The sequence below is a fragment of the Pocillopora damicornis genome, chromosome 9 (genome assembly GCF_964200805.1).
Source record: "Pocillopora damicornis chromosome 9, jaPocDami1.2, whole genome shotgun sequence".
In the NCBI taxonomy this organism is placed as follows: domain Eukaryota; kingdom Metazoa; phylum Cnidaria; class Anthozoa; order Scleractinia; family Pocilloporidae; genus Pocillopora; species Pocillopora damicornis.
This window is the reverse complement of record NC_142678.1, coordinates 12,354,356-12,379,873: the sequence shown is the minus strand read 5'-3', so window position 1 is coordinate 12,379,873 and position 25,518 is coordinate 12,354,356. Positions and strand designations below refer to the sequence as shown.

The 25,518-nt window shown below is 37.4% G+C and overlaps 1 protein-coding gene and 6 pseudogenes across 4 annotated transcripts; all 7 read right to left on the bottom strand.

The window, feature by feature from the left end:
• Positions 1 to 1,405: 1,405 nt before the first annotated feature.
• On the bottom strand, positions 1,406 to 3,319 carry LOC149040150 (uncharacterized; annotated as a pseudogene).
• Positions 3,320 to 5,250: 1,931 nt separating this feature from the next.
• Positions 5,251 to 7,249, bottom strand: LOC149040149 (uncharacterized; annotated as a pseudogene). Its single transcript, XR_016179875.1, has one exon. The product of XR_016179875.1 is annotated as an uncharacterized LOC149040149 (transcript).
• A 69-nt stretch (positions 7,250 to 7,318) lies between these two features.
• On the bottom strand, positions 7,319 to 8,630 carry LOC113676540 (uncharacterized). The gene has a single exon (XM_089182944.1). The coding sequence runs from the start codon at positions 8,441 to 8,443 to the stop codon at positions 7,319 to 7,321; it is 1,125 nt and encodes a 374-aa protein (XP_089039070.1). The 5' UTR covers positions 8,444 to 8,630.
• A 2,294-nt stretch (positions 8,631 to 10,924) lies between these two features.
• Positions 10,925 to 12,769, bottom strand: LOC149040148 (uncharacterized; annotated as a pseudogene). Its single transcript, XR_016179874.1, has one exon. The product of XR_016179874.1 is annotated as an uncharacterized LOC149040148 (transcript).
• Positions 12,770 to 14,565: 1,796 nt separating this feature from the next.
• Positions 14,566 to 17,273, bottom strand: LOC149040147 (uncharacterized; annotated as a pseudogene).
• On the bottom strand, positions 16,397 to 22,316 carry LOC149040146 (uncharacterized; annotated as a pseudogene). Its single transcript, XR_016179540.1, has 2 exons — positions 22,094 to 22,316; positions 16,397 to 19,730 (listed from the first exon to the last, which is right to left on the bottom strand). The product of XR_016179540.1 is annotated as an uncharacterized LOC149040146 (transcript).
• A 1,343-nt stretch (positions 22,317 to 23,659) lies between these two features.
• On the bottom strand, positions 23,660 to 24,744 carry LOC113681551 (uncharacterized; annotated as a pseudogene).
• Positions 24,745 to 25,518: the final 774 nt, after the last annotated feature.

The following is a 25,518-nucleotide window of genomic DNA, read 5'->3' as shown; positions in this document are numbered from 1 at the left end:
AAATGCAAATCAACACCTTTCTTAGCATGAGAAAGTCAAATCCTAGATCAATATCAGTCAAAGTCTTAAAATCATCAACCTAAACTCCTTGCAAGTATCAAACTTCTGAAACACTTACTCCAAGCTAAAGTCGAGTTTTTTAATAAGTATTTGCAAGCTGCTCTTTAATATCCATTCATTACTCTCATATTCCTGCGCTTAGCCAACGAATTAATCAAATTCTCACTTCTTAGGGTTAGGAACACTGAACACACAAACACACACATCTCCTAAATTCCATCTCGTAAAGCAGAAAAGGAAAGCTTCTAGTCTCACGAAGGCTGCTGAAAATAAGGACAAGATCTACGCCATTAAATAAACTGATCTTAAATTCATAAACGACTGTTTTTACAAAGTTTCAGACTAAGTTTTTTTTAAATGTGTTATTCAAGTGCTGTAAACAACATTCTTAAAATAACTATGCTTTCGTTATTATTCTTAACTAGTCAGATTAGTCATATTTTGTTATTTCCATTCACAGATCAATGAAACAAGATACACTCAAGAAGTATCCACTTTCTTTTAGATATAGATAAGTTTATTCTTACTCTTGATTTTGCAAAACAAAACTTGTACGCAGCTTTTGTTCAGCATCAAATACTGCGTGAAGTTACTCACCTTGAAGTGTCGGTTAAATGCAAATCAACATCTGTCGCACGACGAGAGAGGGAAAAATCTAATTCATAACAAGTCAAAATCTTAATTCATAAACCAATATTTGTAGAAGGAGTGTTAGACTTACTTTTCTTTAAAATGTGTATTCAAGTGCAGTCGATAACGTTCTTAAAAAAATTAAAATTTGGTGAGGGTTAGGATAAATAACTTTGGGTTATCATGTTCGTATTTTTACCCGCGAAAACTGCACTAAGAACGCAACCTACAAAGGTCATAACTTAGAGCCTTTCGGTTTTCTTGGTCTAAATTTCCTGCAAGCGCGTTCCTTTAAACTGGAATTCTTCTTGTGAAAATAATAGCGATACAAATAATGTAATTTAGCATTTGGGACTAATTAAATGCAAATCAACACCTTTAGTAGGAGGAGAGTGTCAAAAATTTAGATCAATATCAGCTAAAACCTTGAAATCATAAATGAATATTCTTAGAAAGTGTCAGACTTCTAGATCACTCACTCGAAGCAATAATTGAGTATTCTATTAAGTACGTAGTACTCTATTTTATTCATCCACTATGCAAATCAACATCTTTGTTAGCATGAGTGTCAAATTCTAGATCAGCATCAAACAAATTCCTAAACTCTTAATCCTAAACTCGTTGAAAGTATCAAACCTCTAAGCCACTTACTCCAAGCTAAAATCGCGTATTTTAATAAGTATCTTCAAGCTACTCTATAATATTTATTCATAACTCACGGCTTGTTTAGTATATTTAATTCCTTCTACATTTCGAGTTACAAAGTTAAAAATATCTATCACAACTAATAGTTTTTACTTACAAATGGAAATAAGTAGAAACTCTAGCTTTAAATCTTATTACATGTTACCAAGTCCACCGCCGTACAGGTATATTGGCTTGCAATAATGAGCAATCTAGCTGCAGACCGCAACACGCGTTTACGAAAGGCACCAAGGACTCTCGACTCTCTAAGCGGGCATGCATTTCAACTGACCGTGGAAGATTTAATATTTTTTGTGAGATCACTAATCCAAACTCTTTTATATTAGAATCTCACAAAATGAAAAACAACGCACTGAATGCTTTCGATCAACAGAATCAATCTTTGACCATGTAACCCAAAACAAGAGCCTATAAATACACCGAGGAACAACCGATTTTTAAACCGGCTAAATATTCCTGAAACTTTCGCGAGGGACGTGGCCAAGGCTACTGGTCCAACGACGCACGTCCAGCGATGGAAGTTAAACAAGATAGTCACAACTTCGAAACTCGTTTCCATAGCTTAAATCTAACTTCGCACTTCAAATTCAAATAGTAGCTACAGACAAAATATCGGCGCATTACCAGATTATACTGAACTAACGTAATACTTCTCAACACAAGTATTCATATTACTGCTGTCATCACGGCCGTCCGGCAGGTCTCTTGCTAAGCCAACGTAATAAGCAAATTCTCATTGTGGAGCCAAGAACACTGAACACACAAACAAACACAGTGACAGGTAAAGAGTACCAAGCGTTGTAGTGATAAATGAAATAAGACATTTGGATCATAAAGTAGTTTTCTAATACAAACAATAAATGTGAGAAATACACATTCCTAATTACACCATTTACGTCTCGATGTCTTGTGGGAATATGTGTAAAGTCATCTCTTAGACTGTGAATGCCCATGAACAATAAAGTATGGAAAACAGTGGAGGCATCATAGTAAACTTTGTATCTATTCTGAATAACAGTCGCTATTACCATCACACAACAATGAACCATTAATACGCCAATAACCCACCACTTGTAGCTGACGGTGAAATAACAGATGGCGAACAGTCGACTGCTCAGGAGGAGCAAGTGAGTTGCATACAATGCTAGTTGGTGTTTAACATTCAGGTAACTGCTACTTGGTATTAATTTGTTTTCTACAAGAGATCTCTTATCAGTGGCTGTGAAGGCCCATGCCAGAGTGAGGAAAGAGATAGGTAGAGAAATGATTTGGATAATTGCAGCTGGTTCCTCCTGAACACTGATGGCGTACAACTGAATTATAAATTGTGGAGCGGACTCAAAGACTGCCTCAAAGAGTACAACTAAGTCAATGTAGCTGAGTAGATCTTTAGCTTTGTCTTTAAAGTAGAGGTCGATTTCATCTTCATACCGCCATTTCTTGAGAGAGAGAAGTAAAGCTTCTAGTCTTGCGAAGGCTGCTGAAAATGGATGCAATGCGCAAAGAGCAGTTCTTGCCCAATGAGAAGGTGAAGGGGATGGTTCACTGGTACGCAACTGGTAGAACACTGGTGGAAAAGCCAAACATGGCAATAAAACAAAAGTAAGCCCCACACCAAACCATGCTTTGTGATCCGCGCGGTAGAATTCTACCAGTGTGAGTATGTCGGTGATAGGATCAGCAAAACTTAAAATAACTCCAGCAAAGAACACGAAAGGACTGTACCACTTAAGATCTTTCTCTTCCATATCGACGGACGTTTCGTTAGTTCGCGTAATAAGTCGCCTTGTACTAACACAGGCTCAGTTCATGAAATAGATTTCTGCACTGTTCATAATTAGAAGCTTTTGCGCTCAGCTTTCGACTGAAAAACTGCAAAGTTTCCTTTGGTTAGTCTGATTTCACTCTTAAGGTCACGGAAGGAGGTGTGCTGCACGTCTGTATTAACTTTATTGCAAAATATTGGGAACGTATTGGTTCACCGGATTTTCTTTGTGACGCAGTCTTGAAGAGCTGGAGTGTACAATAGAAAATTTCCGCGTCTCAAAAATGTTAATTATACAATAGTAAATATTACTGTTAAGTTGTCGCGTGTTTTGGAGGAAAACTAGGTGCAGAGTGAACCTCGCCTTGGAAAAGGCATCAAGGACTCTCGACTTGACCTTTTTACGGTTTCTTAATCTCTTTTCTCTTATACAATTCTAGTTACAACGAAATCACCCTTAAATTACTTTGACTCTTCCTAGTTTTTTTAATCCGGGCGACTGTTACTTAATGTCTGTCTTACTCTGAAAGACTGACTGATAACGAACCCTATAATACACGCTTTAATTTCATTGGGTAGGCATGAGTCGTAGTACGAGATGATAAAAATATCTACAACATTAATCAAAATCTTAAATTCATAACAGAATTTTCATAGAAAGTTTTTGACTAAGTTGTTTTTGAAATGTGTATCCAAGTGCAGTGAACAACACTTAAAATAACTGTGGTTTCGTTATTACTCTCAACGATTCGGATTAATCACCTTCAGTTACTCCCATTTACAGATCAGTGAAACAAGATAATCTCGGTGCATTTTCAATACTCAAGAAGTGTCCAGTTTCTTGTTAGATATAGGTGAGTTTATTCTAATTCTTGATTTTACAAAACTAAACTTGTACACAGCTTAAGTTCAATATCAAATGCTGATTGAAATTACACACCATAAAGTGTCGGTTAAATGCAAATCGACATTTGTCGTAAAACGAGAGAGTGAAAAAATTCAGATCACTACAAGTCCAGTAAAAATCTTAATTCATAAACCAATATTTGTAGAAAAGAGTGTTGGTCTAAGTTGTCTTTGGAATGTGTATTCAAGTGCAGTCAATAACATTCTTACAATAATTACAGTTTCGTGAGGGTTCGGATAAATAACTTTGGGTTATCATGCTTGTATTTTTACCCGCGAAAACTGCTCTAGGAACGCAGCCTTCAAAGGTCATAACTTGAAGCTTTTAGGTTTCCTTGGGCTACACTTTCTGCATACACGTTCCTTTAAAGATGAGATTCTTGTTGGGAAATAATAATGGCGATACAAAGAATGTAATTTAGCATTTGGGACTACTTAAATACAAAACAACATCCTTATCAGGACGAGATTGTCAAAAACGTACATCAATATCAGCTAAAGTCTTGAAATCATAAATAATACTCTTAGGAAGTGTCAGACTTCTAAACCGCTCACTCGAAGCAATAATTGAATATTCTATTAAGTACGTAGTACTCCATTTTATTCATCCAGTATTCACTGCTTGTTACCAGGTTACGTGTTTTTTTAATTCCTTCTAAAATAAATGTTACAAATAAAGTATTTCTATTTGACGAGCGTTCATCGAAATCCACGCAGTTTTTGTGGTTATTTTTGATTATCAAAAAAAGTCTAGATTTAAAAGAAATACTCTATGATTCCTATCTATAGCTTTACATGTAGTTAAGCATTCACATCACTCTTTTCGCGACTAATGAACCGGTCAGAGCGGATTTGGACCCTTTAATTATTGGTAGCATGTCAATTAGTCATTATGTTCTTGCATCATCTTCCTCTTGTGACTCTTGTGGAACAGTCCACTTGTATAAATATGTGGGATAGGGCAAGTTTCCTGCTTTGAATGCGAGACAAATATTATTCAACACTACCAACCAGCGTCATCAGTAAAACTTCTAGTTCTTTTCAATGCTATAACAATTGATCTTTTGCCACTTGCAGTATTAGACTGCATGTTTAACGATTCGAATCAGTAACCCTCAGTTATTCCCGTTTACAGATTTTAAAACATCATGATCTTGAGACATTCTCAGTACTCAAAGAATGGATTTGTTTTCTTGTTAAATGTAAATAACTTTAATTCTAGTTCTTGTTTTACAAGCCATCAACTTGTACACAGCTTAATACTTCGAGAAGCTCTACACACTGAAGTGCCGTTCTATATGCAAATCAACATCTTTGTTAGCATGAGAGTCAAATTCTAGATCAACATCAATCAAAGTCCTAAACTCTTAATCCTAAACTCGTTGAAAGTATCAAACCTCTAAGCCACTTACTCCAAGCTAAAATCGCGTATTTTAATAAGTATCTTCAAGCTACTCTATAATATTTATTAATAACTCACGGCTTGTTTAGTATATTTAATTCCTTCTACATTTCGAGTTACAAAGCTAAAAACATCTATAACATCTAATAATTTTTACTTACGAATGAAAACAAGTAGAAACTCTAGCTTTAAATCTTATTATGTGTTATCAAGTCCACCGGTATACAGGTATATTGGTTTGCAATAATGAGAAATCTAGCTGCAGACCGCAACACACTTTTACGAAAGGCACCAAGGACTCTCGACTCTCTAAGCGGGCATGCATGTCAACTAACCTTGGAAGATTTAACATTTTTTTGTGAGAACACTAATACAAACTCTTTTATATTAGAATCTCACAAAATGAAAAACAACGCACTTAACGCTTTCGATCAACAGAATCGATCTTTGACCACGTAACCCAAAACAAGAGCCTATAAATACACCGAGGAACAACCGTTTTTTAAGCCGGCTAAATATTCCTGAAACTTTCGCGAGGGACATGGCCAAGGCTAGTGGTCCAACGACGCACGTCCAGCGATGGAAGTTAAACAAGATAGTCACAACTTCGAAACTCGTTTCCATAGCTTAAAACTAACTTCGCACTTCAAATTCAAATAGTAGCTACGGACAAAATATCGGCGCATTACCAGATTATACTGAACTATCATTATACTTCTCAACACAAGTATTCATATTACTGCTGTCATCACGGCCGCTGAGGCGTCCGGCATGTCTCTTGCTAAGCCCACGTAATAAGCAAATTCTCATTGTGGAGCCAAGAACACTGAACACACAAACACACACAGTGACAGGTAAAGAGTACCAAGCGTTGGAGTGATAAGTTAAATGAGACATTAGGATCATAAAGAAGTTTTCTAATACAAACAAAATATGTGAGAAATACATGGTTAGACCACTTTTATGTACATCTAGCGATAATTCTACAAAATCATCTCTTAGACTGTGAATGCCCATAAACAATAAAATAAAGAGAACATTGGTATTACAAAAACCTTCGTTTCTATTCTGAATAACAGTCGCTATTACTACCACACAACAATAAACCATTAATACACCAATAACCCACCACTTGTAGCTGACGGTGAAATAACAGATGGCGAACAGTCGACTGCTCAAGAGAAGTAAGTGAGTTACAAACAATGCTAATTGGTGTTTAACATTCAGGTCACTGCTACTTGGTATTGTTTTGTTCGCTACAAGAGACATCTTATTAGTGGCTGTGAAGGCCCATGCCAGAGTGAGGAAAGAGATAGGTAGAGAAATGATTTGGATAATTGCAGCTGGTTCCTCCTGAACACTGATGGCGTACAACTGAATTATAAATTGTGGAGCGCACTCAAGGACTGCCTCAAAGAGTACAGCGAAGTCAATGTAAACGAGAAAACCTGTAGCTTTCGTATAGGAGTGGGAGTCCATTTCATCTTTATAACAACATTTCTTGAGACAGAGAAGTAAAGCTTCTAGTCTTGCGAAGGCTGCTGAAAATGGATGCAATGCGCAAAGAGCAGTTCTTGCCCAATTAGAAGGTGAAAGGTATGATCTACTGGTACGCAACACGCAGAACACTAATGGAAACGCCAAACATAGCAATAAAACAAAAGTAGGCTCCCAAACCATATTTTGTGATCCGCGCGGTAGAATTCTACCAGTGACGCAACGACCCACGTCCAGCGATGGAAGTTAAACAAGATAGTCACAACTTCGAAACTCGTTTCCATAGCTTAAACCTAACTTCGCACTTTAAATTCAAATCGTAGCTACAGACAAAATATAGGCGCATTAGCAGATTATACTGAACTAACATAACACTTCTCAACACTAGCATTTACATTACTGCTGTCATCACAGCTGCTGAGCTGTTCGGCAGGTCTCTTGCTAAGCCAACGAAATAGGCAAATTCTCATTGTGGAGCCAAGAACACTGAACACACAAACACACACAGTGACAGGTAAAGAGTACCAAGCGTTGGGGTGATAAGTGAAATAAAACATCAGGATCATAAAGAAGTTTTCTAATACAAACAAAATATGTGAGAAATACACATTCCTAATTACACCATTTACGTCTACTCTTATCGTAATATGTGTAAAGTCATCTCTTAGACTGTGAATGCCCATGAACAATAAAGTAACGAAAACTTTAGAGGCATTACAGCAAACTTTATCTGTATGCTGAATAACAGTCGCTATTACCATCACACAACAATGAACCATTAATACACCAATAACCCACCACTTGTAGCTGACGGTGAAATAACAGATGGCGAACAGTCGACTGCTCAGGAGGAGCAAGTGAGTTGCATACAATGCTAGTTGGTGTTTAACATTCAGATAACTGCTACTTGGCATTATATGGTTCGCTACAAGAGACATCTTATCAGTGGCTGTGAAAGCCCATGCCTTAGTGAGGAAAGAGATAGGTAGAGAAATGATTTGGATAATTGCAGCTGGTTCCTCCTGAACACTGATGGCGTACAACTGAATTATAAATTGTGGAGCACACTCAAGGACTGCCTCAAAGAGTACAACTAAGTCAATGTAACTGAATAGATCTTCAGCTTTGTCTTTAAAGTAGAGGTCGATTTCATCTTCATACCGCCATTTCTTGAGAGAGAGAAGAAAAGCTTCTAGTCTTGCGAAGGCTGCTGAAAATGGATGCAATGCGCAAAGAGCAGTTCTTGCCCAAGTAGAAGGTGAAAAATGTGATCTACTGGTACGCGACAGGTAGAACACTACTGGAAACGCCAAACATGGCAATAAAACAAAAGTAAGCCCCACACCAAACCATACTTTGTGATTCGTGTGGTAGAATTCTACCAGTGTAAGTATGTCGGTGATAGGATCAGCAAAACTTAACATAGCTCCAACAAGGAACACGAAAGGACTGTACCACTTAAGATCTTTCTCTTCCATATCGACAGACGTTTCGTTAGTTCGCGTAATAAGTCGCTTTGTATTGACACAGGCTCAGTTAATGAAATAGATTTCTGCACTGTTCGTAATTAGAAGCTTTTGCGCTCAGCTTTCGACTGAAAAACTGCAAAGTTTCCTTTGGTTAGTCTGATTTCACTCTTAAGGTCACGGAAGGAGGTATGCTGCACGTCTGTATTAACTTTATTGCAAAATATTGGGAACGTATTGGTTCTCCGGATATTCTTTGTGACGCAGTCTTGAAGAGCTGGAGTGTACAATGGAAAATTTCCGCGTCTCAAAAATGTTAATTATACAATAGTAAATATTACTGTTAAGTTGTCGCGTGTTTTGGAGGAAAACTAGGTGCAGAGTGAAGCTCGCCTTGGAAAAGGCATCAACGACTCTCGACTTGACCTTTTTACGGTATCTTCTAATACAATTCTAGTTACAACGAAATCATCCTTTAATTACTCTGACTCTTCCTGGTTTTTTGGGCGACTGTTACTTAATGTCTGTCTTACTCTGAAAGACTGACTGATAACGAACCCTGTAATACACACTTTTTCGTTAGGTAGGCATGAGTCGTAGTACGAGATAATAAATAGATCTACACCATTGATCAAAATCTTAAATTCATAAAGAATTTTCATAGAAAGTTTTTTAATAAGTTGTTTTTGAAATGTGTATCCATGTGCAGTAAACAACACTTAGAATAACTGTGGTTTCGTTATTACTCTCAACGGTTCGGATTAATCACCTCCAGTTACTCCAATTTACTCGTTAAATTTTCAATACTCAAGAAGTGTCCAGTTTCTTGTTAGATATAGGTGAGTTTATTCTAATTCTTGATTTTACAAAACTAAACTTGTAAACTTGTTCAATATCAAATGCTGATTGAAATTACACACCATAAAGTGTCGGTTAAATGCAAATCGACATTTGTCATAAAACGAGAGAGTGAAAAAATCCAGATCACTACAAGTCCAGTAAAAATCTTAATTTATAAACCAATATTAGTAGAAAAGAGTGTTGGTCTAAGTTGTCTTTGCAATGTGTATTCAATTGCAGTCAATAACATTCTTACAATAATTACAGTTTCGTGAGGGTTCGGATAAACAACTTTGGGTTATCATGCTCGTATTTTTACCCGCGAAAACTGCTCTAGGAACGCAGCCTTCAAAGGTCATAACTTGAAGCGTTTAGGTTTCCTTGAGCTACACTTTCTGCATACACGTTCCTTTAAAATATATAATAATGAAATAATAATGGCGATACAAAGAATGTAATTTAGCATTTGGGACTAGTTAAATGCGAAACAACATCCTTATCAGGACGAGAGTGTCAAAAATGTACATCAATATCAGCTAAAGTCTTGAAATCATAAATAATACTCTTAGGAAGTGTCAGACTTCTAAACCGCTCACTCGAAGCAATAATTGAATATTCTTTTAAGTACGTAGTACTCCATTTTATTCATCCAGTATTCACTGCTTGTTACCAGGTTACGTGTTTATTTCATTCCTTCTACAATAAATGTTACGAATAAAGTATTTCTATTCAACGGGCGTTCATCGAAATCCACGCCGTTTTTGTGGTTATTTTTGATTATCAAAAAAAGTCTAGATTTAAAAGAAATACTTTATGATTCCTATCTATAGCTTTACATGTAGTTAAGCATTCACATCACTCTTTTCACGACTAATGAACCGGGTCAGAGCGGATTTGGACCCTTTAATTATTGGTAGCATGTCAATTAGTCATTATGTTCTTGCATCATATTTCTCATGTGACTCTTGTAAAACAGGCCACTTAAATGCAAAACAACATCCTTATCAGGACGAGAGTGTCAAAAATGTACATCAATATCAGCTAAAGTCTTGAAATCATAAATAATATTCTTAGGAAGTGTCAGACTTCTAAACCGCTCTACTAATACTCTATTAAGTACGTAGTACTCCATTTTATTCATCCAGTATTCACTGCTTGTTACCAGGTTACGTGTTTATTTCATTCCTTCTAAAATAAATGTTACAAATAAAGTATTTCTATTTAACGGGCGTTCATCGAAATCCACGCCGTTTTTGTGGTTATTTTTGATTATCAAAAAAAGTCTAGATTTAAAAGAAATACTTTATGATTCCTATCTATAGCTTTACATGTAGTTAAGCATTCACATCACTCTTTTCACGACTAATTAACCGGGTCAGAGCGGATTTGGACCCTTTAATTATTGGTAGCATGTCAATTAGTCATTATGTTCTTGCATCATATTTCTCATGTGACTCTTGTGAAACAGGCCACTTGTATAAACATGTGGGATAGGACAAGTTTTATGCTCTGAATGCGAGACAAATATACTTTAACACTACCAACCAGCGTCATCGGTAAAACTTCTAGTTCTTTTCATTGCTATAACAAATGCAGTATTAGACTGTATGTTTAACGATTCGAATCAGTAACCTTCATTTTTTCCCGTTTACAGATTTTAAAACATCATGATCTTGAGACATTCTCAGTACTCAAAGAATGGATTTGTTTTCTTGTTAAATGTAAATAACTTTAATTCTAGTTCTTGTTTTTACAAACTATCAACTTGTACACAGCTTAATACTTCGAGAAGCTCTACACACTGAAGTGCCGTTCTATATGCAAATCAACATCTTTGTTAGCATGAGAGTCAAATTCTAGATCAACATCAATCAAAGTTCTAAACTCTTAATCCTAAACTTGTTGAAAGTATCAAACCTCTAAGCCACTTACTCCAAGCTAAAATCGCGTATTTTGATAAGTATCTTCAAGCTACTCTATAATATTTATTAATAACTCACGGCTTGTTTAGTATATTTAATTCCTTCTACATTTCGAGCTACAAAATTAAAAATATCTATCACATCTAATAATTTTTACTTACGAATGAAAACAAGCAGAAACTCTAGTTCCAAATCTTATTATGCGTTGCCAAGTCCACCGCCATACAGGTATATTGGTTTGCAATAATGAGCAATCTAGCTGCAGACCGTAACACGCTTTTCGCGAGGGACATGGCCAAGGCTAGTGGTCCAACGACGCACGTCCAGCGATGGAAGTTTAACAAGATAGTCAACTTCGAAACTCGTTTCCATAGCTTAAACCTAACTTCGCACTTAAAATTCAAATAGTGGCTACAGACAAAATATAGGCGCATTACCAGATTATACTGAACTAACATAATACTTCACAGCACAAGTATTCACATTACTGTTGTCATCACGGCTGCTGAGCCGTCCGGCAGGTCTCCTGCTAAGCCAACGAAATAGGAAAATTCTCATTGTGGAGCCAAGAACACTGAACACACAAACACACACAGTGACAGATAAAGAGTACCAAGCGTTGGGGTGATAAGTGAAATAAAACATCAGGATCATAAAGAAGTTTTCTAATACAAACAAAATATGTGATAAAAATACACTTATGGTTAGACCATCTTCTAGCAAACCCATCAATAATTCTACAAAGTCATCTCTTAGACTGTGAATGCCCATGAACAATAAATTAAAGAGAACAATGAAGGCATTACAGTAAACTTTGTTTCTATTCTGAATAACAGTCGCTATTACTACCACACTACAATGAAACATTAATACGCCAATAACCCACCACTTGTAGCTGACGGTGAAATAACAGATGGCGAACAGTCGATTGCTCAGGAGGAGTAAGTTAGTTACATATAATGCCAGTTGGTATTTAACATTTAGGTCACTGCTACTTGGTATTATTTTGTTCTCTATAAGAGAAATCTTATCAGTGGCTGTGAAGGCCCATACCAGAGTGAGGAAAGAGATAGATAGAGAAATGATTTGGATAATTGCAGCTGGTTCCTCCTGAACACTAAGGGCGAACAACTGAATTATAAATTGTGGAGCGCACTCAAAGACTGCCTCAAAGAGTACAACGAAGTCAATGTAACTGAGTACTTCTTCAGCTTTCTCATTAAAGTAGAGGTCGGTTTCATCTTTAGACCGGCATTTCTTGAGAGAGAGAAGAAAAGCTTCTAGTCTTGCGAAGGCTGCTGAAAATGGATGCAATGCGCAAAGAGCAGTTCTTGCCCAATCAGAAAGGGATGTTTCACTGGTACGCAACAGGTAGAACATTGGTGGATAAGCCAAACATGGCAATAAAACAAAAGTAAGCCCACACCAAACCATATTTTGTGATTCGCGCGGTAGAATTCTACCAGTGTGAGTATGTCGGTGATAGGATCAGCAAAACTTAAAATAGCTCCAACAAGGAGCACGAAAGGACTGTACCGCTTAAGATCTTTAGCTTCCATATCGACGGACTTTTCGTTTGTTCGCCTTAAAGATCGGCTTGTATTGACACAGGTATGTTGGAGAGAATAATTGACGACGAAGAGAGTAATTCGCAAGCCTTTCAGGATAACCACTTAAGAATTTGTTCATGCTTAGCGGTGCGTATATCAAGTTACGGACGCGCGTGGGAGGTTTGGAGAGCACGAAAAATGCGTAAGAGTAGCTTTTGAATGCTCTTCAAACTTCTTAAGTGCATCCATAACTCGACATACGCACAGATAAAAGCATGAGCAAATTCTTTTAAAACAGAGCGACAACAAGGATCTGCGCGAAGAAGCATTTTATTGTGATAGAGTGCAAAATTCTCTCAACGCACAAAAATTACTAAACAAACTTCCCTATTGGCTGGTCAAAAACACGCCACATGTTATACTTTGGTCTGAGCGAGCACATTTAATCCAGTTAACCGATAACTGTGAATGAAAAGCTTAAAAATCTTTTTCTTAAAAATTCCTCACTAGTATGTTCAGGTAAATATCATAGTTATTTTACGGTAAGTAATTGCAATTAGCTTCTAAAAAATCGCCTGGTAAATGCTAAACTAAGCTATACGGAACATTCAACTGTTTTTCCGAGTAAAAACACACATAAGGAAGAATGAGTTGAAACGAATGTCAAATTCAATCCGGTAAACTGATCTTACCGTAAAAGCCCGTCAGTCAGAATACATAATAAACAATTTTTAGTGCGGCACTCAAGAAATACTTCGCGTTGTCGTCATCAGGGTCGTTCAAGGAGATCATGACTTTCTGCTTCGCCACATACTTTGAGGTAGCACCATAATATATAGATTTAGCCAAGCCTAAAAGCGGAGCTCGCATTTTTTTTCCCGCACGTCTCAAGGGCACAACGCCTTGTACCGGCCAAGATTAGACCCCGGGTCGTCCGACTCGGAGCCCAGTGCACTGACCACTGGACTACTGAACAAAGCCATGGCGTTGGCGTCCCCGCGGTACAGTTGACCAAGCATGTTAAAAGTAGCACCTTGTACGGTCGTATGGTCGTACATCCAAATTTTTTCGGCTCGATGGGTTACTACTATTTTGTATAATTATGGGGCTACGCTCTGCAAGCTCCGCTATAACTTCAATTCAAGAAATTTGTCTCACTACCACGTTTAATTTCAACATCACTCAATAAGTTATAACTATTGGACAACATTTAAGTACAAAAAAACCATAGTTTTTTTTTTAGTTACCTATTAAATATCAATGTAAAAAACAAATTTTCCCGGTTTTTTCTGTTATATCAAAATTATTCCTTGCTATTCTCTTCCCTCTGGATTTATGCCATTCGAGCAAATTGCTCCAGAAAAAGTGAGCACAACACTGAATGTCGAATCAGGGGACTGAGGACGGACGTGAACTTTAGTTTTCTTTTATGAGGCACAGCTGAGTACTGTCCAACCTTTTTGTAGTAACGCGAATGAGTCTGTTGCTTTTCAGTACTTATTCCGTCTTTTTGTAAAAGAGACTGAGGGGAAAACGCATATAGCATGCAATCTAAGAGGTAATTAATCCTTGACAACTGAAAATGATCGATCATCATTTGAAAATTTACTACTGACAGCCAGGTGAAATTGGTCCTCCACGCATCAGTTTCCTGCACGAATTATTTATCACGCAATTACAGATACAAGACGTGGCAGCAAAAAGCGTCGTTCCCAGACTTCTCCTCCTTTACCTCCTCTCATCACACATTCTTCATATCCTTCACCTCCACTTCCCTCCATTTTTCACCATTCTGTACTCCGTCCTGTCCCCATATGATATGATATCCAGACTCTCATTTTATTCAAATGCTCGACAAAATTTTTCTTTCAAAAGATTAACAATAGGTGAAATATTTTCCTTATTTTGAGTCAACTAATGACTTTTAAGTGTTATTGTCGTTTCTCCGAGTGAAGCACACAAGAAGATCGGTAAGAAAATACCTTCATACATGTTTTTAAAATATCATAAGAGGAACAACGTCTGGATAAGTCAGCCTTGAATAGTTCGTAATTGCAAAGCAATTGTAAAAAAAACCCATCTTAATCGGTTACTTTTGATGTAAAGAGAAAGTCTCTGGTGCAAACAAATTTGTCATCGTTGTAATCGAATTCAAGGCTAAATCAACTTTGATCGAAATAAAAAACCAAAATTAGGTAGTTTCATTTTTCAGTGCAGTGAATGATTTTGTCGCTGGCGGTTAAGCATACAACTGTAACTGACAAATTACGAATATAACCCTACACATTTTATCTTAGGTAGAACGAAGTGTCAGGTAAATCTAAAGGCCACCATAGGAAAGCATAAGCACCCCTAGGCCCTTTGAGTGACTATTTAGATAACTTTTATCATAATTTTGATCTTGCACAATATCAACTTGTACACAGCTTTAGATAAGTTTTATCTACTGAGGGAAGTTACCCACCTCGAAGTTGAGGAACACAAATCAACATCTTTCTTTCAAAACAATTCATCCCTAAAAATCGTACATTTATAAACATAAAATATTTATGTAAAACTTCTAAACCACTAGCTCGAAGCTTAAATCGAGTATTTTGATAATTATGTGCTATTACATTCTATCCATCCAATACTCGCTGCTTGTTATGTGTTTATTTTATTTCTTCTACAGTTTCTTTCTTCTTCTGTAACATCTTTTGTGCCCGCAAAAAATCTTACCAATATATGAAAATAAGTGAAAACACGAAACTGCTAAAGACACCTAAAGATCTAATAAAATAGTTGTGATCATTCATAGCTTTAGAACTAATCACGTCTGACTCAAATTCTGATTAATGTCTTTTTGATGCTCAAACTTTGATCCTCTATTTTCTACTGACTACTATTTCTTACTCAATGCCAATATTCGCTAAGTAAACTCGAAAGTGCATGCTTGTATATTAGATATCAGCACGCCTGAGTGAGCAGGCTGGCCAACTAACTTTGCAAGATTAAACAGTTTCTGTTGTTAAAAACCACTTTTACGACGAAATCTTACAAATGAACAATAACGTGCTTAATGCTTCCGATCAAATGAATCAATCTTTGACTACGTAAGCCAAAACAAGAACTTTCGTGAAAGTACAGGGCAAGGTCAGTAGACATTCTAAGCACGTCCAGTGATGGAAGTTAAACAAGAAAGTCACAATTTGGAAACTCATCTCGACAGCTTAAACTTAAATAACATGGGACTTCAAAAATTCAAATAGAACGGCTACAGGCCAAATTACCAAATCTAAATTATTAAACTAACAAATTACTAAATCACACTGAACTAACGTAATAATTCACACACATGGATTCACATCACCGCTGTTCGCAGGTGGTGAACCGCTGTCAAATTTCTTGTATAGCCACCTAAATAAACAAACTCTCCCTGTGGAGCCAAGAACACTGAACACACAAACACTCACAGTGACAGGTAAAGAGTACCAAGCATTGGGGTTATAAGTGAAATAAAACATCAGGATCATAAAGAAGTTTTCTAATACAAAAAAAATATGTGAGAAATACACACTCATGGTTAGACCACCTACTTGTACACCAATCGATAATTCGACAAAGTCATCTCTTAGACAGTGAATGCCCGTAAACAATATAGTAGAGAGAACGTAGCTAGAATTACAGCCAACTTCGTCTCTATTCTGAATAACAGTCGCTATTACTACGGCACAACTGAGAATGAAACATCAACACGCCAATAATCCACCACTTGTAGCTGACGGTCAAATAACAGATGGCGAACAGTCGACTGCTCAGAAGAAGTTAGTAACTTACATACAATGCTAGTTGATGTTTAACCTTCAGGGCACCGCTACTTGGTATTATTTCGCGCTCGGCAAGAGACTTCTTATCAGTGGCTGTGAAGGCCCATGCCAGAGTGAGGAAAGAGATAGGTAGAGAAATGATTTGAATGATTGTAGCTGGTTCCTCCTGAACAATGATGGCGTACAACTGAATTATAAATTGAGGAGCGGATTCAAGGACTGCCTCAAAGAGCACAGCCAAGTCGATGTGATTGAGTACATATTCAGCTTCTGGGTCGATTTCATCTCCAGTCCACCATTTCTTGAGACAGAAAATAACAGCTTCTACTCTCGCGAAGGCTGCTGAAAATGGAAGTGTCCAGTTTGTTTTAGATATAGATAACTTTGTTCTTATTCTTGATTTTACAAAACTAAACTTGCACACAGCTTTAATTTAGTATCAAATATTGCGTGAAGTTACTCACCTTGAAGTGTCGTTTAAATGCAAATCAACTTCTGTCGTACAACGAGAGAGGGAAAAAAATAGACCATTACATGTCAAAATCTTAATTCATACAACAATATTCGTAGAAAAGAGTGTTCGACTAAGTTGTCTTCAAGTGCAGTCAATAACATTCTTAAAATAACTGCAGTTTCCTAAAGGTTCGGATAAATAACTTTGGGTTATCGTGCTCGTATTTTTACCCGCGAAAACTGCTCTAAGAACGCAACCTTCAAAGGTCATAACTTGAAACCTCTCGGTTTTCTTGGTCGAAATTTTTGGAATACACGTTCTTTTAAAGATGACATTCGTGTTGGGAAAAATAATGGCGATACAAAGAAAAGTAATTTAGCAGTTGGGACTACTTAAATGCAAATCAACATCTTTGTTAGGAAGAGAGTGTCAAAATTTTTGATCAATATCAGCTAAAATCTTGAAATCATAAATGAATATTCGTAGAAAGTGTCAGACTTCTTAACCGCTCACTCGAAGCAATAATTGAGTTTACTATTTTGTACATAGTACTCTATTTTATTCGTCCAGTATTGTTGCTTGTTACCAGGTTACGTGTTTATTTCATTCCATCTACAATAAATGTTACAAATGAAGTATCTCTATCTGATGGGTGTTCATCCAAATCCTCGCCGTTTTTGCGTTTATTTTTGATAATAAAAAAGTCTAGATTTAAAAGAATTACTAATTATACCGATTTATAGCTTTAAATCTGGCTTAGCGTTCACTCTTGTTCGCGGTTGGTGAACCGGTCAGAGCGGATTTGGACCATTAATTATTGGTTGCATGTCAATTAGCCATGAATATGTGGAATGGAGCAATTTTTCTGCTTTGAATGTGACGCAAATGTTCTTTTACACTACCATCTAGCGTCATCAGACAACTTCTAGTTCTTTTCCAGGCCATAAACATTGGGCTACCTCTGTAGCCACATGCAATTTTAGACTGTGTGTTAATTTAACGATTCAGATCAGAAACCTTCAGTTATTCCCATTTACAGAGTTTGGAGCGCCATGATCTTAAGACATTCTTAGTACTCAAAGAATGGATTTGTTTTCTTGTGAAATGTTGATAACTTTCACTCTAACTCTTGCTTTACAAACTATCAACTTGTATGCAGCTTTATATGCAAATTAAATACTGCGAAAAACTAGACACCTTGAAGTGCCACTCTAAATGCAAATCAACATCTTTGTTAGTATGAGAGTCAAACTCAAGATCAACATCTGTCAAAGTCCTAAATTCATAAACCTAAACTCGTTGAAAGTATCAAACTTATAAACCACTCACTCCAAGCTAAAATCGAGTATTTTAATAAGTATCTGCAAGTTACTCTATAATATCCATCCATCACTCGCGGCTTGTGGTGTTTATTTTATTCCTTCTACATTTCGAGTTAAAAATTTAAAAGTATTCATCACATCTAACAGTTTTTGCTAATAAATGAAAATAAGTGGAAACTCTAATTCTAAATTTTATCATGTGTTACCAAGTCCTCCGCCATGCAAGTATGTTGGGTTGCAATAATGAACAATCTAGCTGCAGATCGCGACACCTTTGGGTTTAACCAGGCGAGATCAGGATGAAAATGTTCACTGCAGCGGGATGGCGGAGGGAATGAAAAATAGCAGCGGGATACGGGATTGGAGAAATCTAATTTGGACCCTCCTCTTTAACTGCGTAAGCCAAAACAAGACTAAACTTTGGTGAGGGTTATGACCAAGGACAGTAGTCCATCTACGCACGTCCAGTGGTGAAAGTTAAACAAGATAGTCACAACTTCGAAACTCATCCTAATAGCTTAAACTTAATTTCGGACGTCAAATTCGAATATAGTAACTACAGACTAAATCTGAAACGAATGACTAGATTATATTGAACTTTTATAATACTTAACCTCACACGTATTCACAACAGCGCTGATCGTGGCTGGTAAATCGCTGGCAGGTTTTTGCTTTGCCAACGAAGTAAACAAATTCTCATTGTGGGGCCGAAAACACTGAACACACAAACACACAGTGACAGGTAAGGAGTGCTAAGTGTTGAGGTGAAAGAAAAAATGTGAGAAAAACATACTCATGGTTAAACCAATTACTTCTATACCCATCGATAATTCTACAAAGTCATCTCTTAGACAGTGAATGCCCATACGCAATATTGTTAAGGAAACGGTGGAAGCATCACTGTCAATTTTGTCTCCGTTCTGAATAACAGTCGCTATTACTACCGCACAAGAATGAAACATTAACACCCCAACAACCCACCACTTGTAGCTGACGGTGAAATAACAGATGTCGAACAGTCGACTGCTCAAAAGTAAGTGAGTTCATACAAAGCTAATTGGTGTTTAACATTCAGGTAACCGCTACTTAGTATTATTTCGTGCACGGCAAGAGACCTTTTATCAGTGGTTGTAAAGGCTCATGCCTGATTGAGGAAAGAGATAGGTAGAGAAATGATTTGCATGATTGCAGCTGGTTCGTCCTGAACACTTATGGCGAACAACTGAATTATAAATTGTGGAGCAGACTCAAGGACTGCCTCAAAGAGCACTGGAAAGTCAATGTGATAGAGTGCATGCATCTTCAGTTTCTTCGGAGCTGACCGGGTCGATTTCATCTGCAGAGCACCATTTCTTGAGACAGAAAATAAAAGCTTCCAGTCTCGCAAAGGCTGTAAGCCCTCTAACTTAATTCGTAACATGTTCATTAATAGAATATTTAAGGAGGTGTGTTAGAGTGATTTAGTTCCGTGATAGCAATGTTGGCAGAAAGTTGTCAAGTTGTCTAAATGATGGAGAAGAAAAATTAAAGGAGAAATTGAAAGAAGAGTCTTGGTGCCTCTCTCTGATAAAGCCCCCCCTTAATAGTTCTCTTCAATAGTCATTGATTAAACAGTGAATGCCCATAAACAATAACATAAAGAAAACATTGGAGGTATCACTTTATCTCTATTCTGAATAACAGTCGCTATTACTAGGGCACAAGAATGAAACATAAACACGCTAATAATCCACCACTTGTAGATGGTCGACGGTGATATTACAGATGACGAACAGTCGACTGCTCAGAAGAAGTATGTGAGTTTCTTATAATGCAATTTTGTGTTTAACATTCAGGTCACTGCTACTTGGTATCATTTTGCGGAATCCGAGAGACCACTCATCAGTAGTGTAAGGTTTTGTAACTGTTTATTCTCGGGCTTCCTTTCTACCGATTCAGTAACATTTCACAAGCGATCATTGAAGCACATAGCATGACCACATTGGGAAGTATCGACCACGCATCCCCCTTTCTACAAAAAAGGTAGTACTCTGTTACTATGTGAAGTGTTCTAAGTGTCTAAGACCTTTTAGAATGTCACTGTCCGGTTAACGAAAATAAAAGAAACAAAACCGTTACTTAATGTCTATTTATGTTCAGACGGAGTGTTCGGAAGTTCACACATTTCCGCACATCCCCATACTATTTTAAAACAAATCCGTTTTCCCAATGGCAATCCATTGTTTTTGTCATTGTTTTCTCTATCCAAGAACTGAATGCATAATGTAGTATGGGGCTGTGCGGAAGTTTTACCCTATTTTCTCTCAGGATTTCTCCCCAACTATGATTTAGTTGACGAAGGGCTAATGCTCGAAACGTCACCTTTTTTACTCTTTGAGACTAAATTACCCACTATGATTTTAATTCTGTTGGTAAGTTCATTATAATTTTATGTTACCAATCTTGTTTTTGTTTTTCCCGATTTTTTCCCGTAAGACTAAGAAATTTTAGGTAGAAAGTCATTTTGTGAAGCGTAAACATCTCGAAAGTACCTACTTAGTATGCGAACTCCGTTCTACGTAGCTTAACGTGATTCGCTAGTTAAGTGTAAAAGCATGACGAAGGTTAGAAATTGACAGCTCAGTAAGCGTCACCTTTATAAGCAGTGACCCACACTTTCCTCGAGAGATCTGAGTTAGTCCCGAGGTAATAAGTTGTATGTAAGAAAGAGAAGAATAAAGAAAATTTCAACTGTATAAAGAGTTTTAGAAATAACATCTGACAACAATGTGCAATCTTTGGAGACACTGGGCAAATTAAAGGACGTGACGGGAAATGCAAGGAGTGTGCTTGACAAACTAAAGGGCGTAAAAGCAGATCTAGGCACGTATAATGCAGGGAAGCAAGGTGCTAAATTCTGCGATCGCGAAAACATTTTGTGCAAACGAAACAACGCCATCACAAATAGGGTGTGTCTACGATGACGCAACTGACCCCAGAGCTGTGAATTGTAACAAGTTTGTGACAGTCGGAGACCACAGGTAGCAACTAGGTCTGAAAAAAATTTGTTTTAATTGTACAGAAAGTCGACACCGCGCTGCTGAATGCAAATGCCGTTCTGGCTGCCAGATCTGCAGCCGAAGACATCTTACGTCGATCTGCGACAAACCTAGATCGCGAGACCAGTTGATGACCACAACGAGCATAGAATAAAAAGGAGTGGTGTATCCCTTGGTCACAGTTGACGTGAATGGTGTATCCCATGGTCACAGTTGACGTGAATGGTGTATCCCATGGTCACAGTTGACGTGAATGGTGTATCCCATGGTCACAGTTGACGTGAATGGTGTATCCCATGGTCACAGTTGACGTGAATGGTGTATCCCATGGTCACAGTTGACGTGAATGGTGTTAAGTGTTGAGCATTGTTGGATAAGGGAGCCGGAAGCTCCTACGTTTCATCAACGCTTCCAGACTGTTTACATTTGCGTCCTATCTGTCAACAATTCAAGCGCGTTGAAATAATGTTTGGTACTTCAAACAAAGCGATAGACATCTATGGCCTACAAATTCGAAGCGTAGATGGCAAATTCATCTTAGAAGCCGAAGTACACGAAGTCGACCACAAAGAGTTGTCGACGTTGAAAAACCCAAAATGCACAGAAATCATGGCGCAGTTTTCTTATTTGAATAAGCTGGCAGATGTAATCAAATGTCTCCTTGGAAACACGGAAGTCATTTTCCACGAAGCAGACAAGACTGGATTCTGATACATCTCTTCAAACCAACCTTGTGGTCTGGGATATACCCACACCGCTCTTCTTCGCCGCGCGGAAGCTTGTCTTTGTCTTCTTATTTTTCTTGCGAGGAGAGCGGTGATCAAGTCGTGCCGTCTTCTCTTAAGTAGAAAATACATGTTTAGGACACTAAATCTGAATCTTTGAGCTTTCCGAATAGCAGTGATTACTAAAAGAAAAGCAACAATCTTAAGAGCCACGCGTTCTGAATCCATGGCTCACTGCCGGCACAGAATGTTTTTTGTTTTTTTCCAAACGAAAGTCTCGCAATTAAAAGTGGAATTTCTAATTTTATTTGTTTTTATCATCAAATTGCAGTTTGATTGACAAAATTGGACAAGAAGCCGTTTGCGAAATGTTTAAGTCAACAAGCACAGTTTACAATAGTCAACCTTTGTTTACTTTCTTTTATTATAGTAAAAGCCCTTAACTACAGAAAAATTCTAAGTGTGACCTCAGCCAATCGCTGTTCGCGGCTGGTGAACCTGTCAGACCAGATTTAGGCCATTTTATTATTGGTTACATGTCAATAAGTCTTTATATTCCTTCTTGGATCATCTTTCTCTTGTGGAACAGCCTTCAACACTACCATCTAGCGTCATTAAACAACTTCCAGCTCTTTTTAATACTGTAAAATTGAGCCATATCTATCAATAGCCACATGCAGTCTTAGACTGTATGTTTAACGATTCGGATCAGTAACCTTCAGTTATATTCCCATTTTCAGATTTTGAAACGCCATGATCTTGATACACTCTCAGTACTCAGAGAATGGGTTTTCTTTCTTGTTAAGTGTAGATAACTTTTATTCTAACTCTTGTTTTATTAACAATCAACTTGTACACAGCTTCATATGCAAATTAAATACCGCGAGAAACTAAACACCTTAAAGTGCTGCGCTAAATGCAAATCAACATCTTTCTTAGAATGAGAGAGTCAAATTCTATATCAACATCTGTCGAAGTCTAAAATTCATAAACCTAAACTCGTTCAAAGTGTCAAACTTCTAAACCACTTACTAAAAGCTAAAATCGAGTATTTTAAAAAGTATCTGCAAGCTGCTCTATGATATATATTCATTACTCGCAGCTTGTCGTGTTAATTCAATTCCCTCTATATTTCGAGTTAAAAATTTTAAAGTATATATATATATCACATCTAGAAATTCTTACTAATGAATAAAAATAAGTAAAAACTCTAGCTTTAAATCTTATCATGTGTTACCAAGTCCTCCGCCACGCAAGTGTGTTTGGTTGCAATAATGAGCAATCTAGCTGCAGACCGCAACACGCTTGCGTTTAACCAGGCGAGATCGGGATGAAAATTTCATTACAGCGGGATGGCGGAAAGGAATGAAAAAAAGCGGCGGGATATGGGATTGGAAAAGTCTATTTTGGACCCTCCTCCTTAACTAAGACTAAACCAACTACGCACGCCCAGTGATGAAAGTTAAACAAGATAGTTACAACTTCGACACTCATCTCAATAGCTTAAACTTAATTTCGGACTTCAAGTTCTAACATAGTAGCTATAGACTAAATATAAACGAATGACTAGATTATACAAAACTAACGTAATATTTAACAAGTATTCACATCACCTCTACTCGAAGCTATTGAAACTGCTGGCAGTTTTCTTCTTCAGTCAAAGAAGTAAGCACATTCTCATTGTGGAGCCAAGAACACTGAGGACACAAACACTCACAGTGACAGCTAACGTGTACCAAGCGTTGGGGTTATAATTGAAATAAAACACGAGGATCATAAAGAAGTTTTCTAATACAAATAAAATATGGGATAAAAACATAATCTTGGTGAGGCCAAATACGTTTACTGCATTCGAAAAATCAACAAAGTCATCTCTTAAGCAGTGAATCCCCATAAAAACTATAGTAAAGAAAACGTCCCTATCCTGAATAAACTTCGCCATTACTACCACACAAGAATGAAACATTACAACGCCAATAACCCACCACTTGTAGCTGACAGTGAAATAACAGATGGCGAACAGTCGACTGCTCAGGAGAAGTACGTGAGTTACATACAAAGCTATTTTGGTGTTTAACATTCAAGTCACCACTACTTGGTATTATTTTGCAAACGGGAAGAGACCACTTATCAGTGGCTGTGAAGGCCCATGCAAGAGTGAGGAAAGAGATCGGAAGAGGAATGATTTGGATAATTGCAGCTGATTCCTCCTGAACACTGAAGGCGTACAACTGAATAATAAATCGTGGACTCAAGGACTGCCTCTAAGAGCACAGCGAAGTCAATAATAGAGTACATCTTCAGCTTCTGTAGAACTGAATGGGTCGATTTCATCTCCTGACCACCATTTCTTGAGACAGAATAGAAAAGCTTCTAGTCTTGCAAAAGCTGCTGAAAATGGATGCAATGCACAAAGAGCAGTTTTTGCACAATTAGAAGGTGAAGGTTCCAATTTGGCACGTGACAGGTAAAACAATACTGGAAACGCCAAACATGGCAACTAAACAAAAGTAAGCCCCACACCGAACCATGTCTTGTGACCCGCGAGGTCGAATTCCATCACTGTTAGTATGTCGGTGATGGGATCAGCAAAACTTAAAATAGCTCCACCAAAGAACACGAAAGGACTGTACCACTCAAGATCTTCCACTTCCATATAGACGGACTTTACGTTTGGTCGCTTAGTAAGTCGGCTGGTATTGACACAGGCTCAGTAAATGAAATAGATTTCATGCACTGTTCGTAATCAGAGGCTTTTGCACTCAGCTTCGACTGAAAAACAGCAATGTTTCCTATAGTTAATCTGATTTCACTATTAAGGTGCGCTGCACGTCTGTACTAATTTTGGTGGAAAATGTTGGGAGCCAATTTGTTCTCCGGATGTTCTTTGTGAAGCAATCTTGGACAGCTAGAGTGTTCAATAGAAAAATTCAAATTTCCGCGTCTCAAAAATTGTCATTATACAATAGTAAATATCACTGTTAGAAGATCTGGATGGGGTTAACTGACAACTGACAAATGGCCAAAATTTTTAACTGACAACTGACAAATCGCTGAAAATCTAACTGACAACTGACATTTGTGATGCGCTTTTACTGACAGCTGACAAAAGACCGGATCGCCCTAAATATCCTAAAAACTGGATGTAAAATAAGGACAGTTGATTTATTTTGTCCGATAAAAGTACGTTTTTATTACATATCAGTAGTACGCCAGAGTCTCATATTTCGTTTATAATTACCGCATGGACCATCCACAGTAAGGTTGTATGTCACACACATTTCGGTGATATTGTATTAGATACACAACTCGATCGTCAACTTACGCGATGGCCTTATTTTAAAAGCTGTTGTAAGTTTTTATCCAATTGATTCGGAAATGGCACTTGAGCGTTACAGAAGCCGCATTCCTATTAGTGTAGGTAATCACA

Coding starts and splice junctions, on each gene's coding strand:
- LOC113676540 (XM_089182944.1), bottom strand. CDS start 8,443: ATGGAAGAGAAAGATCTTAAGTGGTACAGTCCTTTCGTGTTCCTTGTT.